This window comes from Cyanistes caeruleus, chromosome 1, assembly GCF_971803275.1.
Source record: "Cyanistes caeruleus chromosome 1, bCyaCae1.hap1.1, whole genome shotgun sequence".
Taxonomy (NCBI): Eukaryota; Metazoa; Chordata; class Aves; order Passeriformes; family Paridae; genus Cyanistes; species Cyanistes caeruleus.
The window spans coordinates 131,249,145-131,267,901 of record NC_141701.1 but is presented as its reverse complement, the minus strand read 5'-3'; the positions used below and the strand labels follow the sequence as shown (position 1 = coordinate 131,267,901).

The window sequence follows — 18,757 nt, the reverse complement described above, 5'->3', positions numbered from 1 at the left end:
TGTCCTTAGTAGAAGAGATTGTGGTCTCATTAGCCATTGAGGATGAAGATCAAACCATTGATCACTGGTTTTGAATTCTGGCAAGTTAACTTCACCAAGAATGCAACTAGGCCTGAGATATATCAGATGAAAGAAGGGTCAGAAAGTAACTAATGACAGTGTGACTTACGCTGATAATTTTCTTTCTGGCTTTCCTGAGCGTTTCTCTTAGTTACAGGCACTCAGCAATCCACAGTGCAGTTATTTCAATTGTGCAGCAGCTGTTGTTGAGAATGGGGATATTAACAGTGACTAGATTTTTTTGATATGTCCCAATCAATGTAGAGAAAATTTTTTTTGTTAAGCTTTTATGCTTTGTCTGGGAGAATACAGTAAAGTTTTTAACGCAGTGGAAAAAGACATAATAAAAGTGTATTGAAGAAAAGCCAGACTCATTCAAGTGGGAAAAAGCACAGTTTTATGTCAGTGAAAATGATTTACTAATCATCTAATGAAGGAAATATGACAGGAAACAACAAATTCTTCATGACTTGCAGTGTTCAAAGGTAGCTTCAAGCACAAACAATAGATTTGCTTGTGGAAATAACTGGATAAAGTTCAGCCTTGTAATGCCCATCCTGACTGGTGATGTTAGATGATTTTATGGTCCCCTGTGGCTTTAAAATCAAAATATTTCTATGAATCTTGTCTGCTTCTTCTGTAATGTGCAGTAATTCTCTCAAGCAATACCTGAATTGGCAAAAATAGACATGAGAGTGTACAAGTGTACAAGAAGTGTGCTGCTGTCCTTAATCAGTGTACTCCTCCACCAGCTCACTTTGGAGATACAGGAATAAATTCTTGTATTAAAACTAATAATATTGATGAAAATAATATTGATGAAAATTCCTTAAGTCAGTGTAACTGTGTAATCAGTGTTTGATCCTAAAGACCTGAAGTCACAACTTTTCCCTTGGGATCCTATCTGTTCAGGCAGATTGTCTTCAAGGACAGTGTTTCCTAATTTTGTGTAGTCACAGCTACTGCAAGAGTCAGTCCAGTTAGGAGTTTATTCTCTTAAGTAAGTGCCAGTGATCAAAGAAGCCAAATAAGTTTCTCCTGTGAACAGGAAATATCATTTGCTCTGGGCTTAGCTTCTTTGTTTTTGGTATTTTTCCCCCCATTCTTGCTTGAAAGGATGCCTTTCCTACACCATGGTTATGGGGAACTTCTTGCCTGCTAAAAGATTCGAACTTTTAGAAATATGGACAATTTTCATTCCAAAATCAAGCATCATGGGGCACAAGATGGCAAAACATTTCTGAAAATCTTGTACACTTTATCTTAAATTCTTCTGAGATACCTGTGACTTTCGTGTCCATGATGCTCATTCATAACTGTTTTTTATTCTGCAAATAGGAGGAGGAGGACAGCTGTTTGCAGTGCCATTTTTATAACACTGCACTACAAATTTCAGTAAAGGTGCCATTGGAGTCTGATTGGTGAAGTGGTTTGAATCAGTTATTGTGGCATTATGAGAGTGTCAAAGTAGACAAGAAGAAAACCAGAAAACAGCTTAAGAGAGAAAACTGAGAAAAAAGGGAGTCTGATAGATTAAAACATGGATGCAGGCACTTCTGGGATAACACATCTTAAGGAATCTCAGCTATGGAAGTTTTTGTTGCTAATTTCTACGCTGGCATTTGTGATTAATTTTAAAATTTCCAACAATAATGGTAATGAAGAGAGTAACAGAATGTTCCTGTTCTTATATAATTTTCCAGTAAAGATCCTAGGGTACTTTCTAAGGAGGAATTGACATCCTCACAACAGCTGTTGTAAAGTATATCAGTAATGTGCATTTCTGAACAATTTTCTACTATTGGTTTTAAACAACAAGAGACAAAACCTTGTGCAGGGGCTTTATTGTTGATACAATTGCTCTTTACTTCACGGTGTTTTGGAAATTGACCCTGTTTTTCCAGAATCTGTACCAGTTACTGGTCTGTGCTTGTTTCACAGTGTAAAAAGCACCGTCTGTCAGTTGGCCATACCAACAGCTATGCTAAATCAGTTGTGAACATGGCAGATTTAGTAAGTATCACTCAACTATATGTTCTTTTACGTGTGAGATGAGTCATAAGATTCTCCTGACGAAAGATGCAGGAGTTGTCAGTTCATGGTATAACAATAATATGTTAATACAGTAATGTATATGAAGATTACATATTTTCATCTAGAACCACAATCATTCATGTTACAAAGGCTTTGCCTAACATAAAGCATCAGAGGGGTTTTATTTTGTGGCTTTAAGCATTTAGGTATCCAGCTGGATTAGTCCCTTGAGTCTGAGTTTTAAAGAGCACCTTAGACACTACAATTTCTAGCACAGGATCCCTGTTTTGACAATTTCAAACCCAAAAGACAATCTGAAATTCTAATGCATTAAAATTTCTCCAGAAAAAGTGCACTTGAGTAAATGAGTTAGAATAGGGACATACATGTGAACTATGTGGATTATATTTGTGATGTTAAATTGGTTGATTCAACATTGGTGCTGGCTCTTGCACCTCACCGCAGGAAAGTACTAGAAAAAGAAAAGTATTACTAGAAGAAGAAAATGCTTGAAAGTACATAGTGTAGAGTGTTAAGGCAGCATTGAAAGGATGTCCCTTTCATGTGATTCAGCCAGCATGAGCTGAAATACTCCTGTAGACATATATAACAATGAAAAATATGTCTTTATAGATCATTATTCCACATAAGAGGGCCCTTGTGTGTCACTGGGTGAGCTGGCTGTTATAAAAGACCCATTAATTTCAAATCTTTGAACTATTTGGAATGTAGTAATTTTTTCCAAAATCACTTCTTTCTTTTATGTACCTCTGCCTGTGTAGGCTAAGAGAAGGCTAAGAGAACTGATTGAAGAATTAAGCCTAAAATTTTGGTTTTATTTGGTTTTTATGTTTGTTGGTTTTAAGGGAGATAAAATCACCTACAAGAATGTAAAGTGTGCTAGAATAAACTAAATATTTAGTTATGTAAAAAGGCAAGCTATAGCAAAAAGGGGTAAACCTCACCTTTGTTCTATTTGACGTAATGTATTTGTTCATTCTCTTAATGTACTAGATATATAAAGAACAACTTAACACCAGGATAGTATTGGTTGCCATGGAAACCTGGGCTACTGATAACAAGTTCACCATATCTGAAAACCCTTTGGTGACTCTACGTGAGTTTATGAAATATAGAAGGGATTTTATCAGAGAGAAAAGTGACGCAGTTCACCTTTTTTCGTACGTAACCTTGTGTGATGTTTTATTACTGGGTTTTTTCCTTTCCTTGGGGGTTGCTTCTCACAAGGGGCTGATGCATCTCCTTTCTATTGTGTGTGTAATCCACAATAATTCAGAAAATAATGTTTTGGATGGGGAGGTGGGAAAAATTAGTGCACAAGCTGCCTGCCAGTGCAACAGAGGTTCGACTCATATTTTAGTTTTAACATACTAAGCCTGAGCTGCATGTGCTGTAATCCTTTGTTATTCTGTGCAATCACCTACTCCATAAGTGCAGCTATCTGAAGAGTCATGCATGGTTTCACCTCAGAGGTTGGCTTCTTCAGCAGTAGAGCACGGATTATTTAAAGACAGAACATTGGTTTTAAAACCAATGAGGTTTTCTGCTTAAGTGCACTATGGCCTGCTTCACTTTGTTGAATGACCTGCATGCTGCAGGGTTACTGAAGTGTTTCAGATCCTCAAAACAGTTTGTTCTCCCAAGACGTTTGAGCTATAAGAATACTAAACTGAGAGGAATGTAATTTTCTCTAAATATCTTGTTTTGAAAATAAGATTGATATAATAAAATATACTTACAAAAATACAGGAGATATACATGGCTGAGATTTTTGATCCACACAAGACATGCCAAACAAATATCTCTGTTAGAGTCTTTTTTCTCTCTGCTGACTGTTTTAGGAGCCTGTAAGAATAAACTTAACTTGAACACCTCCCTTCACATGACTTCAGTAGGGTTCCAGGATATACAAGCCCAGTATCCACCCTCAGAATTTTTGCACGTGCTTAGTTACTGCCACTGATTTCTGACTTGAAAAAAGCTAGTAAGATCTGCAAGAAGTGCTTGCAGATTTTGGTTTCTCTGTGTCTCAGATCTTCATATCTTATATGGGAATCAGCTTTTTTCATATCCTTTGTGTATCTTCTCTGGTGACATTGTAAAGTCTTTGGGGGAAAAGTCTGGCTCTTGTGAATGTGTGTGGATTGACTAGGACAAAAGAGAGCCCTATTTGGCCTGTAGCTGGGACTCTGGGTACCACTGTAATGCTAATTCCGGTGCTATCCATAGCACCACAACCATTGGTGTTTGTGGTATTACATTCATAGATTGTTTAGAAACAGCAGTTTCTGAAATTGTGTCTGTGAGTGAAACACAGCTAAGTTGAGAGGTGGGGGTAGCTGGTGTGAGGGTACAATGGTTACAAACGAGCTTCCACCTTTAACACAGTTATCCTATTGTGATCCTTCTTGATGTTTTTCTCTTCTCACCTGGGAAAAATAATTTGCCAGATGAATCAGTACTCTCAGGTGGAGCAGAGTATATTTTGTCTCCAGTAAGTGGCAGTTATTCATGCTGATGCGGTCAGCACCAAAGAGTTGATTAGATTTAGGCTCAGAGGCTCTATCTGTTCCTCAGATAAGAGGATAAGATTGGCTGTAGTTCCAGGGAGTTTTCACCTACCTTTGCATCTTGTGCTAATGCATCTCCCCTTGAGTTTTACCACATCAGCACTGCTCAACTAGAGATGTGCTGTTTCACTAGACCTGTGCACTGGGAGAACGGTGTCCTCTCCTGAACTCTGCCTGGAGCATGTGCCAGCAGAAGACACTCACTGCAGTAGAATGTCAAGAAACATTCTTGTTTCTGGGCAGATTTGGGTGGTTTGGCAAAATAGTCCCCTTCTTATATTAGGTAGTCTGAAAAGTAAGAAGGAAGATGGTATAAATTTTCTGGAGATAACTGGTCCTGTGAGGTTTGGGAGTGATTATATGTTTTTCCCGTTTGTTTTTGCATAGTTTGCAGCATAGTGGTGACATCCAGCATTTGCACATGCCAGCTTCTCATCTGGAAATCAGAAGGGTAGATTCTGGAACAGGCAGGTGCAAAACTCATGGACAGAGCAGGGTAAACTTCTTTTTCTTTTCATTTTGTTCAAAGGGGGAGTCGATTTCAGAGCAGTCGAAGTGGTGTAGCCCACACTGGTGGAATCTGCTCCTTGCTTAAAGGCGGAGGTGTGAATGAGGTAGGTGGGGATACTGGCATGAGCAAAAAGTGGTGAAAATTTATCTGCATGGAATTTATCAGTGCAGACGTGTTCCTCAAAATATTTTTCTTTTTTTTTGCTGTAGATGATGTAGAATCTTAGTGCAGCTCTTTAGAAGGGACACTTCAATGAAGAGCGATGAGTGAATAAAGTCAATACACTTCAAATACACTTTTAAGCAAATTCTGCAATATCCTGTCATTCATATTTCCAGCCACAATGCCAAGAGAGAGACAAACTTTCTCTTACTTAGCTTGTCTATAAGCCAGTGTTTAGTTTTCATCTGTCTACCCTGAATAAGAATTACAACACTGTGTATCTGATTTTGCCTTTTTGTTGCCTTGATATGAGAAAAACTTCACTTGAATCTGAGATACCTGTGTGTTACTGATTACTTTTCCAACCTTGCTTATTTCTTTCAGTTTGGAAAGCCTGACCTAATGGCAGTTACCCTGGCACAGACCTTGGCCCAAAACATTGGCATTTTCTCTGACAGAAGAAAACTTCTAAGTGGTAATTTTACTTGCTTTTTCACTCTGTCTCAAGAGAAAAGCATTAAAAAGTGGAGGATATTATCAGTGTCTTTCTGATATGTACTTTTTCCTTCTGTTTCTCACAATGTTGAAGTATTTTTATTTCTTGCAGTAACATGAGAAGGGTCTGACATATTCATTTTCCTCTAATTGAATGCTTTAGTATCTCCCTGCTCGTAATTCCTGACAGCACTGGTGTCACCATTTCATCCAAAATAGACCATAAAGGTGCCTCCCACTTCCATTCATTTCAGGGAGACTGGTGTCCCACCCACAGACCAAATGGCTGCCATCTTATGACACAAGGATGGGAATATACATTATTTGATGTGGGAATAATGAGGAGCTTCCTCAGTACTGTTACATAGAACAGTTTTACTAATACAACTTTTTTTCTGTTTTACTTGATTCACTTCCTCTTGTAGTTTACCCAAAGCCCCTGTTTCTCCAGTAGTTTACCCAAATCTCCAGTATTTGCTACCAGACTGCTACCATTTCTCTGCTGTAACCATGGTATTCAGCTACTTATTTATCCTTGTCTACTTGCAATGCTTTAATCTCCACCACCATGCCAGCAACAAGCACCTCACCTTCCCGCTTCCATGTTATGTGAAGTCCCAGCCTGATATGATTAAAATAAAAATACTGTTTTGAAACAATTTAGATAATGAACTGGAGTGCAGACTTACTGGATTGTGCATGCTTATGTGGCCTATGTTTAAAAAGATAAATTACTCCATTGATTAATGGATTTTTTTTTTCAGGCATTATAAAGACAATATGTAATGCAGAGATACATCTGCATTTAAAGGATTTTTTTTTCAGATTATGTAATACTATTTTAAAAAATACTCAGAAGTGTATAGGTTGCTCTATCCTACAGACGTATTCAGTATTCCTTTTCCAGCCACATATTTTTGAGTGGATGTAGGGTAAAAGTGAAAATTATTGTAATGGTGATTCCCTTTCTTTATGGCTGAGAGAGGCAGGATGCTGTTTTGGTAGGGTGAGAGTGCAATTGTCAGACAGAGCTTCGTTTCCTTTCTAATTGTGCTTTTAAAATGGAAGCAATAAACTGATGTTCATGTGTATGGTAAGAGAAGTTATGGAACGTGCAAGTGGAAAGCATTCCTACTGAAATTTAAGTGAGACACAGCTTTGAAAGAGGAGGATTGAGACCAGAGCAAAGTGATCCCAGCTGGCAGGGCAGAAAGGAATGGCATGGGAAAGGGAGGCAGGCAGGGGAGGGAAAAAGGGAGGGAGGGAGGGAGCGAAGAAGGGAGGGAGGGAGGGAGAGCAGAGGAAGAAGCTGATAGATTCTCCTGTACTACCTTGTGCTCATTGATCACCATGCTTTTTTTTGGTCTGAATTATTGTTTGGGGTTTTTCAAGGGAAGATTTTCAAAATCACATTATCATAGTCGAAGAACAGAACTAAAAAAAATAGAAAAATAAAATTATTCTTTTTTTTTAACTCTGAAAATTTGGGAAGTGAGTATCATCACACAGAAGACAAGAAAGCTGTCTCATGATTTGCAGGTGCTGAAGACTAATACTGCAGCTTCTTTTAAGAGAAGGAAAGTAAAACAAGACATATTTTCAAAACTCAGGATTGCATATATAATCATGTGGAGTTTTTAAAAATTTTGGCATGGTGCACAGATACACTTAAATTAAGATGTGCAATAAGCCAGCAAATTATTGTTTTCACCTTGTCTGGAAATATGAAATAGAATTAAGTGCAGTGTGCTTTTTATGGTAAAAATTGTATTATTTTGGACTCACAAGACTTGAGATGTAACTTTTTTTATCTTTTTATTTTTTTTGTCAGGTGAGTGTAAGTGTGAGGACATGTGGTCTGGATGCATAATGGGAGATATGGGGTAAGATGTCACTAGAGAAAAGTCATGTTCTTCATACAGTGACATAAAGGAAAGGTGTGAAAAGTTTTCTCTTTTGCAGTTTAGTGGAATATTTTTGATGACGAAATTTTCAGAAAGTAAAGTATTAGGTATATACCATATATATAATGTAAACACCTTCAAGGAAATGTGTGAATAAATGAGTTCATGAGAAGGGAATGTGAGGATTTTTGGTGAATGCTGATTTCACTTGGAAAGCACAAGGCTCAACAGTCAAGCCAGGTCATTGTAGAAAAGAAAACCAGGCGTAACTTATTTTCTCATGCAAGTTTGCTATTAAATTGTGGAAACAATGATACACCCTAATTCTTAAAATCCTATAATGGAATTTCTGAGGCATGTCTTTTTTTCAGTGTTTTTGTTGGAATCTTTCATCTGTCTCTATCATTGTTAATGCCCAGTTTTTCTGATATGCTTAGAAAAACTGCCCCCATTTTAGGCTGAGTATGTTCATACCCATGTATAGTGTCACTGGAGAGATTTTAACATAGTGACTAGTGAATCAGCAAATTTTTGCTGCTGTATGAAATTTGATGCTTTCTGAAGTATATTCAGTCCCTAACACTTTTTATTACAGGCCTGTCTATTATCATGCATATGAATTACATTATAGTCTAGTTTTAGATATGAATTACATTGTATTCTAGTTTAGATATATACAGGGCTCAGTTTTTAATTAATTTCTAATAGATCCACAAATTTTCACAATAGCTTTGTGATCAGAAAAATTTTGAGAAAAGTATGTCTCATTCAAACCTCTTTGAAAATGTGAATGTATGCCCTTTTCACCTTAGTATACCTGAAAACATAGCTGGTAGGATTTTTCTTATTTTTAGTAACTTAAAAAGCCAGTCTGAGAGGCATTTTTGATTCTTGTAAAAGTTAAAAATTCCCTTATTATGGCCTTTAAATTCTTTATCTGAAGTTCATACCTTTCGAACTATTTGGGACATGAAAAAGATTTGTATTTACCTAGCTTATTGCTGAACTTTGGTCTAATCCACAGCCTTTTAGTGTTTAGACCTAATTCATTACAGATGGAAAAAGCCAATTATGTTTTGGAAGCTGCCTCTCCCCAGCAGTGCAGGATAGCACTTTGGCTAATATTTTTATATCCAGTGATAGAGGAAAGCCCTTGAGACTTCAAAATCTCCTTGAAGCATAAGTACTTTCGTGACTATGGACCTGACTATAAAGATCACTGCAGTTGCCTTGGGAAAAGTTATTTCCCTGTGGAAAGGATCCATGCAAAGATTCTCTGCATCACATTGTTTTAAGGTGGGGCACTCAGGGGCACTCCATTGTTACTGAGTAGGGCACATGACAGAGGGAAGCTGAAATGTTAGGTGGTGTTTGTTAGAAGCATGTCTAAAATGGCATAACTCTACTATATAAAAATTCTGTGGTCAAGGGATCCATTTCCTCTAAGAGAAAAACAAACTATAAATTGTCTTTGTCTCCTGAAGTGTTTATGGGAGGAAATAAATATATTTCTGAGATCAGACCTGTTAGTGGAACAAGTCACGCTTCTGCAAACAACACACTAATCAGATTTGTCCTGTTTGGCCTGTAAAAATGTAGTGAAATGTTCTAGACCTCTCACATTCCTTGAGCTCTGTCATTGTTGAAATTTCCTTATTATTTACTGGAAGGATTTTGAAATTAGATAGACTTACAAACAGATAGTCACTCTGATTCTGAACATGTTTTCATTCTTTTCCTAAACTGTAACATTATATTTACTCTTTTTCAAAAAAGGAAAATACAGTGTAAAAGCACCAGAGAAAGTAATCCTTCTACCTTTTTCTGTTAGGTACTATCTTCCAAGCAAGTTCTCCGAGTGTGATATTGAAGAGTATCATGAATTTTTAAACAATGGAGGTGGAGCTTGCCTTTTCAATAAACCAACCAAAGTAAGCATTACATTAATGTTGAATATTATTTCTATTCTATTGCTAATTTTGATGAAACCAAGAAAAATGAAAATTATGTTGGAAAAAACACCTGTAGTTTTGATAGTTCTGGTTCTTTCTAACTGTTCTGGTAACATATGGGTGTAAGTAGATTATCTTAGTTCATACTAGTTTAGAAATTACTTTAAAATAAATTTCTAATAGAGTGGTTTCATGTCCAGTAGAGTATCCACAGCCTCTGATCAAGAATCATCCCTCACACAATTTGTTCTGAATATTGTAAATACAGTACTATTTTGTATTTACAACAGGTCTGCAATGGAGGATTTACAGCAGTGTTTCAGTATATTCCTGCTTCATTTACTGAGGAATATGTTAAATGTAGAGCAAGCAGGATAATGATCTTGTCTCTTTTCTATATGTAATTGATGTTAACCTGTATTTATTGGCTGTCTTTCAACAAACAAAAGAAAGAAGTTAAGACAGAAAGAGAGTCCAATGTGGAAAAAAGACTTATCTGGTAAACGAAATGGTCACAGATGTAAAAGAGAAGAAAGTCAATTGAGGAGTGATGCATGTTCCTTCTGGTGAACCTGAGAAAAAGTGCATCTTCTGACAACCACAGGATTTCAATAAAAGTTAAAGAGGGGAAAACATCAACTCGGGACAAGCTGAGCCTGCTTATCTCTTTAAAGTCTCTTTTGATGAAGGAGTATATTGCTAGAAGTGGAGAGAAAGCACTGTAATTCATTAATAAGACGTAAAATTTCTTATTTAAAATGTACCTTTTAGAAGTTTGCTTTTTTTCCATCTCATTAAAGGTGGAGAGAAATACTGGTAGATTTATTTACTTGACGAGTGAATTGTTTATATAGTGTAACGTGTCTTACTTGGTTTTATTTTAGTGATTGTGCTCATTTACACATCTGTCAGTTGGAAAAACTCCCAATTACTTTCCTTTCAATTTAGTTTAGCAGCACTTTAGGGGGTTTTTTGATGGCATGCAGAAATGTGAGTTTGATGAGGAAGCCAGGGTGATTTAGTCTCTTTTATGCATTGTGGTTTGGGATGGTTTAAAGGTTTTGTCAATGGATGTCTGTCTAATTAACAAAGCTGTCAAACATGTGTTTCCTAACAAGAGTGGTGAGACATAAACTTGTTTTTATTTTTTAAGCATTATAAGATAAAGGAAAGCTGATGTGACAAGGTGCAGTGTTTGGCAGTGTTCCACTCTTAGATCAGCTGTAATCCCAAAAATTACATCAATGGCTGCTGGGGCAGATTGAACATATGCTCTTTTCAAATGAATGGATGAATGATATGACTCTGGGGAAAGGTTATTCAATTTGCTCTTAATGTTTGTGTTTTTTTCCCTTCAATTTCGTTTTTAGCTGTCCCTGTGTACTGCAGCAAATTGGCCCAATAGTGCAAGGCAGAATGCTCTGTTACTGCAGTGTTTTTGTCTCTGTTGTGCAACGCACTGAGAGATACTGAAGAAGTTAAGATGTCTGGAAAAATACACAGGAAACAAGCAGTTTTAACAACTCTTTAATAATTCTAAGGGCTTGCATATATTTTATGTTAAATTCTACATGTGCATTGCATGCTGCAGTCAAATTTCCATTTCAATAGGGGACCTAATAATAGCTCATCAGCCTGTGCCAGGCTGTGGTTTGTGGCACAGTGAAGTACGTGGGGTGATGCTCCATCCTGTGGGCTCCTGACAGAAAGGCAGCAGCCGGTGAGAAATGCTCTACACCATGTATGATGTACTTGTGCAGATGGCTCAGGAGCAGAGTGATTTTTGGAGTGGTCCTAGTTTAATTGGAGGACTCAAAGGATTATCTGCAAAATTTTAGTCTGGTGACACACTTAAATGAATTCTCATTTATGTAATAAAAGTTACTATTATGTTTTCTTATGTCCAAAGGAAAAAAATTATTTTCTTTTAGAAGAACTACCTTTTAAAGTTTTAGGAAGACAGAAAAAATTAAACTGGAAAGAAGAGAATGTAAGTGTCCCTTAGAAGAGGTTATTGCATACAAATGTACAGATTTTGATTTTTAAGTTGCAGTCCAGTGGGAAGGCTGAAAGGGAGGATCATCAGCAATACTTCTTGTGCACATCTGCCTGTCATACATACTCAGAGAAAACTGCAGAAAGTTTCCTTGTGGTAGAGGAAAATGGAAAGAAAAATCCATCTGCAACAAAAACTGACAAAGAAACCTAGCCTCTCTCCTTCCCAAGTGTTTCTGAGCCACATAAAAGGACTAGTTTTTATGGCTATTACTTCTGAACTTAGAGTGCAGGCTTTAACCTTTCAGCCCTTGTCACTTGAACTCCAGAACAACAGCAACTGCTGTGAAGATAATGAAATTGTCATATCTTGAAAATGTTTTTTCCTTTATCGTCACACCTTTTGGTTTTTTTGTTTGTAACTTCTACTCAAACTGAATTTACTGTAAAGCTGTGACCTATGCACAGAAGATACCATGTGACTCTGCAGCATTCCTGTATTAATTTTCAGGAGTATTCATTCTCTGTATGCTTCACTGGTGTCAGTCTGTGTCTCCCTGAGTTGTGGGTACTGTTTTTCAGTTAATGCATTTGGAATGCTAGCTCAAAAACCATGTTGCACAGAGCAAATATGACAATGAGTACCTTAACAGAGACATGCCCTTTGATTTCTGAATTTCCATGCAGCTTCTGGATCCTCCAGAATGTGGCAATGGCTTTGTGGAAGATGGAGAGGAATGTGACTGTGGGACAATAGCGGTAAGTGCAATGTACTTTAAATTGCCAACTAGATTTTTCCAAGAGTTGGAAACATTGCACATTGCTGCTGTTAATGATAAGTGGAAGAAGACAAGCAAAGTGAAAGTTGTGTGCCCAGGGGTTCATAGTAATAGCTGCCTATGCAGAAGCAGACCTTCAGAGACATAAATGAAAGCATTTTCCTTGATGGACCTAGACTGGTCAGTGCTAAAATGTTAGTATTTAATGGTTGACAATATGAAGTTAGAAAAATTATTTTTTATCTCACACAGGAAGCAGCAGTCTCATGCCCCAGAAGTACATGCCTTTTTCTGCCTCTAGGTGCCTAAAAGAATGAATGAAAATCCATTCAGGTAGCATGCTAAGACGAGAAGTGGTGAGAGCTTGGGCTTCATGTGCTTTTCCCATGTATTCTGTTGTGTGTGTTCCTCAGGAGTGTGCCAACGAAGGAGGAGAGTGCTGCAATACCTGCACCCTGACTGCGGGCTCCCAGTGCAGCAACGGGCTCTGCTGTCGCAAGTGCCGGGTAAGGGCAGTGACCTTCACTGCAGCAGCCTGCTGGGAGTGCATCCAGGTGGCTGCAGGCACTACAGCACATGTGTTTTCCCTTGCAGACCTTGTGATTACTCTTCCCAAAGCTTACCTTTTAAAACTGGCTGAAATCTGATTTTTCTGAGGGTGTACTCCGTCTTTTAGGCTTGGTTTTCTGGGGCAGGGACTGTCATCAATGCAGAAGTAAATTGAATCCTTCCAGTTTCAGACAAGTTTGAATCAGGTTGAAGTTCTATGAGATCTCATTAGACATCCTTGCTTAAAGGATAAATTAACCATAAAGGTTTCATTAAATGTCCTTGTTTTTTTACTGTGAGAATGAGGAGGCACTGGAACAAGTTGACTAGAGAAGTTTGCAATGACACATCCCTGGAAGTGATCGAGGCCAAGCTGGATGGGTCTTTGAGCAAATGGAAGGTGTTCCTGCCCATGGCAGTGGTGTTGGAACTAGGTGATCTTTAAGGTCCTTCCACTCCCAATGCCATGTGTGTTGCTCTGGATTTTCCCCATGATACTGAATGGAAAAATCATACCACAGAGTGTCTGAGGGAAGGATATAGTAAAAAACACAGAAGCGCAGCCAGCAGAATTACTCAGAAGGATTCATCTAAAAGACACCTGACTTGAGTTTCAGTTTGGTCAGCCTGTGTCTCATGTTTGGACTGATTGAAATACCATTGAGTGAAGGGAATCAAGCCTTATGTAAACTGTAAGGTATTCTTCTTGATATATCAGTAAATAGTAAAAGGAGGTTTAACCAGATCATGGCTTAAGGGCATGATGTACTAATTTAGTAAAAAACATAATTAGTATTAATGTAGTTGAAACGGTGGTATACTATGTGTGATATTTTTATCTTTGTGCACATTTGAGGGTTTCACTTCATTAGGAAATCATTAATAATAACTGTGGGCCACATTCTTGACTTTGTGCTCATCCTAATGTTAAAAAAAGAAAAAGCACAGATTATGCTGGAACACATCACATTTCCCTAAGCACATTCCTTTTTTAAATGTAATAATAAAAATAAATCTGCAGATTGCCAGTGTGGGTGAATTTTGCTCAAGAGTCCAAGTCACATAGGCACCATATTAAAGACTTTCAGAACAAAACAAAGCTTTTGTATACCTATCTTATTTTTTTGCAAGTGAGAAAAGGGTTTATCTACTTAGAGGCAAAGATGAGTGAATGAACAGAAAAGTAGAATTTTACAGAACATATATCCCTAGGAGGTGTTTATCAGGACAACTCAAAATACTGTTTATAATAGTTCCCAAACTTGGGGTTACCTTCCCCTGTAATATGCTGCCTGAAAGCAGGAGTGAAGGAGGGGTTACAAGCAATACGTGGTGATTATACATCCCAGAATCCTGCAGTGTCTCTGACATTTGTGTCTGCCTGCATTTTTCCAGTGACTAGTAGGAAAAAGAGGCTGAGGGCTGAGAAAGTACCATAGTCTAGCTCTTCCACTGCTCACACCAGCTGTGGAGTTAGCAGCTGTCCCCCCAAAAATATATGTTCATGCAGATCCAGAATAAAAAATCAAAGGCCTACAAAATGAACTGAGTATCACAATCTTAAGAAAACTTTGAGGAAAAATAAGGAGTCTGTAATATGTCCATGACCAGAAACACTAAAATTGCCTCAAATGAGACGTCTTCCTTCTTTTCCAGGTCTTGAGACTTAGCAAATAAGTCTTTAGCCAAAATGTCTGTATTAGGTCACTGGTACACTTTTCATTGTTAAATATCCAGTCCCTTAGAAAATGGTGTCAAACTGTACAGAATTCAGTACATTTATTAATAGCTCCTGGTCTGCAACAACAGTGGGGCATTAAAATAACCAAAGTGTTTATACATAGAGCTCTGCAGCGTTCTTCATCCCCAGAGAGAAGATCAGGATGACTCCTTCTGTTCTATAAAGAAGAGTAAAATAGTCACAAAAAGGCACAGTGACCTGGTAGGATAATTTTGCCAGCCACTGCAGTATTGGTTTGGACACCTCCAGGGGTTCCCTGTCCCAGGAGAGACTTCTCCTGCTAGGCCCCACAATCCATGCCCTTGGGAGGGTGTGCCTCAGAGTGGTACCACTTGCACCAGTAAATGGCTTGAGTGGTGCAGCATACACGCCAGGGAAAGGAGAGTCCTCTCACATCAGTCAGCATGTGAATATTTCCTTTTTTTTATTTTAGATAAAACTGTAAGGAAGCATTGCATATAAGGCAAGATATGGAGAAACCAAGACAATAATTTTCTGTGCTTTTATTTCCAGTTTGAACCTAAAGGAGTTTTGTGTCGAGAAGCAGTGAATGATTGTGATATTGCAGAGAACTGCACAGGAAATTCCAGCCAGGTGATTTTTGTGTCTTCTATTCATGAGACAAAAAAACCTATAATCTTGAAATTACTATGTTTTGTATATGGTGTGTTAAAATTGTGTTAAATCTGTTGATGCTGAAAAAACCAGAATAATATTACAATTATTTTTCATATGACTTTTGTTGTGTACTTTGCTTTCACGATTGTCTAATCTATGATCTATTACCTATTTTCTCTTTCTATAGTGTTCTCCTAATATCCATAAAATGGATGGATATTCATGTGATAACAGACAGGTAATTAGGACTTCAGTTTGTTATACATTCTTTCTGCTGTTATAGATTGCTTTTTATAGATTTTTTTTTTTTAAGATCTTTGGAAGTCACCTTGGGACAGTTTTGCTAACATTCATGAGTTTTGGGTGCTAGTCATATTTTGTATGAAAAGACAGAATCACGTATTTATTGCCTCAGTATAAAGTGTGTGACTAATCTTTATGTTGAAGAAATACGTATTTCAGAAAATCAAGTAATTCAAAATATTTTCTGCATTTTTTTCTTTCTTTCTAGGGTATTTGCTTCGGAGGAAGATGTAAAACCAGGGACCGGCAGTGTAAATATATATGGGGTGAAAGTAAGTGAATATTTCTAAGTTGGTTGTAATACATGTGGCTTGAAAGACTATCTTAGCTAAGAAAAAATATGGAAGAGACATATTCAGAACCTTGAAAACATCTAGAATGGTATGTCTCTCCCTTTCTTCCCCCATCATTTTGTCTTTCCATCCTCTTTTCCAGCTCTTTCTCTAGTGTTGGTTAGTTTACTGTTGTTTGTTCTGAAATCTGAAACTTTAGTTCTCATTAATAACCATCTAGTGAGCCTATACTCATGTTCATTAGTTTATTGCAGTGGGTTCTGGACACTTTTGACCAATAAACTTTCATCAATCTGAACAAAATCTCCAAATTTAAAAATAGTTCTGGTGCCATCATAAAGATTTTAACCAAGAAAAGCACTGTGCAGAGTTTCATGGGCCACCTGCAGATCATGGTGTTTCACTTCACCAACTGGAAAGCTCTGCTTGCTTTGATTGTATCCCCATTTCTCATGACATGGCTTTTCAAAGTCATCATCTTAGAAGAGATTTGTTTCTGTTTTTAGAAGTGACAGCAGCTGACAGGTACTGCTATGAGAAACTGAATATTGAGGGGACTGAGAAAGGAAACTGTGGAAGAGACAAGGACTCTTGGATACAGTGCAATAAGCAGTAAGTTGATCCATTTGGAAAGCTACTAGAATGAGGTTCTTACCCCTGATCCAGTCCTTTAGCTGGCATGAAGAGACTCAGAAATTCCCTCTGTGGATCAGACTTCTGGCCTTCTCCTGCAGACCTTTGTGCAAGAAATCCTGGATGGAGCAGGGTGCCAAGAAGAGATGATCCCTGACAAGAGAGCATCATCTGAGCTTGGGAGAGCTTGGACCAAAGTGGTTCTAGTACTCAGTGTGCATTAGCAGTGCAGAAGAGAGCAGCCTTTGGTTTCACATCTTGGTGTGGTGTTCACTTTTTATGCTGTGCCATTGCATTGCTAAGTTGTGTTCACTTTTCATGATATTGTAACTTTCCAAGTATATACCTGCCAAATTGCTGCCAAAAGCATTTTTTCACATTCTGCATATATGCAGTTGATTAGTTCTGACAATTTCTCAACCTTTCACCTGTCCTTATCAAACTGTTTTTTCAGATTTCTCCATTCTGTCCATGACATTTGATTTCTATTTCTACCTACAGGTGAACTAATGTTCTTTCCCACTTTTTTAATGCAGATTTGGTAACCTTACTTCTGTTCCATTAAATATTCATACGTAAAAAATATTCAATAGTATGGAAAATGTCAAACCCTACTATTCTGCCAGTGCAAAAGTCTCCACACATGAATAGTGAAATCCCTTCAGCAGTTGAATTAAACATGGTGTCTATAATTCCCTTACATATATGTCCTATGAGAGTGTGTTTAGAACCAGTGTCTGCTGTTGCTCCTTTATGGACCAGTTACTATATCTTAGTAGTTCATTAAATCAATCTGATGTGGTTTGTTCTTGCCAGCTCCCTGCTTGTTATTACTTAGGGTATTTTTGATAATGCGTTCTAAAAACAGAGTTTTCCCAATCTAACTTCCAAGGAGAAGAATTTTCTCCGGAAACAGATCATTTATGGGAGTTATTGTCAGTGGGAGAAAAGCAAGGAATAACAAGTAGGTTATCAAGCAAGTGGTCGTACTTTTGATTGTCCATTTTAATTGACTTTTATTTTTACGAGTATCTGTTTATTCTTTCAATGCAGGGATGTGCTTTGTGGATACCTTCTGTGCTCCAACATATCCAGTGTACCCAGACTTGGAGAACTTGATGGTGAAATCACAACATCAATCTTGCACTATGGAAAAGTCTATAATTGCAGGTAAATCCTGAAAACAGAACAATCAATATCCATCTTACGTAGAAAAGCAGCTTTCTCATTCCTAAGTGGAGAAAAACTGTTTCCATTAATTTTTTTTCCTACTAACACATAATCATTATTTCAGTTCAACCTTTGTTAAGCTTCAGAAAATTAATTGCCTGTGGGGCAGTTTCACAGTTCCCTCAATAGTTAATTTTGCCTGTAGAGGCATAATGCTCTTCTCAGGCCCTGTGATTTTACATTCTTTAATTTTTGCAAAGTACTTCATGTACTCAAAATACTTAGACATATGCCTGCACTGCCAAAGTTAACTGACAGCCTAATTCATTGCTACATTGTAGCTGAATTCTAATTATAGTTGTGGTATGTTTTCATAGCTTTACACAACTGTAAGACAAAATGATGTCCTAAACAAGTAAACGGAGTTTTATCTAACTCTAGCTGTTTCACAGGAAAAATGGTCCTTGTTTTCATGATTTACATTTGTTTGATGTAGAGACACTGTTTTGGTTTGTTTCATGTTAGGCCCCGTGAGATCACTAAGCCTATACTTGCTCTTGCCTGGTCCTGGGCCTTGTGTAGCACAGAAGTACAGGCAGCAGCCCAGGGCCCAGTTTCTCAAGCAGAACTGTCAAATCCCAGCACAAGTCTCCAAGGTCCTCTTGCCTGTCTTGCAGCGGTGGCCACGTGAAGCTGGACGAGGACACGGACCTGGGCTATGTGGAGAACGGGACGCCGTGTGGGCCGGACATGGTGTGCCTCGACCATCGCTGCCTCCCCACCGAGGCCTTCAACTTCAGCACCTGCCCAGGCACTACCGACGGCCAGATTTGTTCAGGACACGGTGTATGTTCTTTAATGCTTTTTGCTGGTTTTGCTGAGTACCTGGCCTTGTGTAGTCTACTGGCTGGACCTTTCAGGAAGCCAGCAGTGTGACTCTAGAAGTCATAAAACTGGACTTTTTGAA

General features: G+C 37.9%; 1 protein-coding gene and 1 long non-coding RNA gene across 17 annotated transcripts in view; one reads left to right on the top strand and one right to left on the bottom strand.

The window, feature by feature from the left end:
- The window catches only part of ADAM22 (ADAM metallopeptidase domain 22), a 124,930-nt gene that overhangs the window by 79,169 nt on the left and 27,004 nt on the right, over positions 1-18,757 (top strand). For all 14 annotated transcript variants that reach the window (XM_086858352.1, XM_086858408.1, XM_086858375.1 and 11 more), the window contains exons 10-23: positions 2,002-2,073; positions 3,109-3,275; positions 5,215-5,299; positions 5,743-5,833; positions 7,685-7,736; positions 9,589-9,688; positions 12,392-12,463; positions 12,897-12,989; positions 15,287-15,367; positions 15,579-15,629; positions 15,903-15,966; positions 16,494-16,599; positions 17,674-17,790; positions 18,468-18,636. In XM_086858352.1, coding sequence (XP_086714478.1) covers positions 2,002-2,073; positions 3,109-3,275; positions 5,215-5,299; positions 5,743-5,833; positions 7,685-7,736; positions 9,589-9,688; positions 12,392-12,463; positions 12,897-12,989; positions 15,287-15,367; positions 15,579-15,629; positions 15,903-15,966; positions 16,494-16,599; positions 17,674-17,790; positions 18,468-18,636 — 1,320 coding nt within the window. The remainder of the gene's footprint in view (positions 1-2,001; positions 2,074-3,108; positions 3,276-5,214; positions 5,300-5,742; positions 5,834-7,684; positions 7,737-9,588; positions 9,689-12,391; positions 12,464-12,896; positions 12,990-15,286; positions 15,368-15,578; positions 15,630-15,902; positions 15,967-16,493; positions 16,600-17,673; positions 17,791-18,467; positions 18,637-18,757) is intronic.
- LOC111924193 (uncharacterized) lies at positions 441-18,562 on the bottom strand. 3 transcript variants are annotated; one of them, XR_002861515.2, is made up of 5 exons: positions 18,346-18,562; positions 17,693-17,797; positions 16,643-16,773; positions 3,855-4,973; positions 441-729 (listed from the first exon to the last, which is right to left on the bottom strand). It is a non-coding gene; the product is annotated as an uncharacterized LOC111924193 (long non-coding RNA). The 3 variants fall into 3 exon arrangements; XR_015278246.1 differs by lacking the exons at positions 441-729; positions 3,855-4,973 and adding an exon at positions 11,222-14,925; XR_002861514.2 differs by lacking the exons at positions 441-729; positions 3,855-4,973 and adding an exon at positions 11,222-14,930 and having other exon boundaries at positions 18,346-18,505.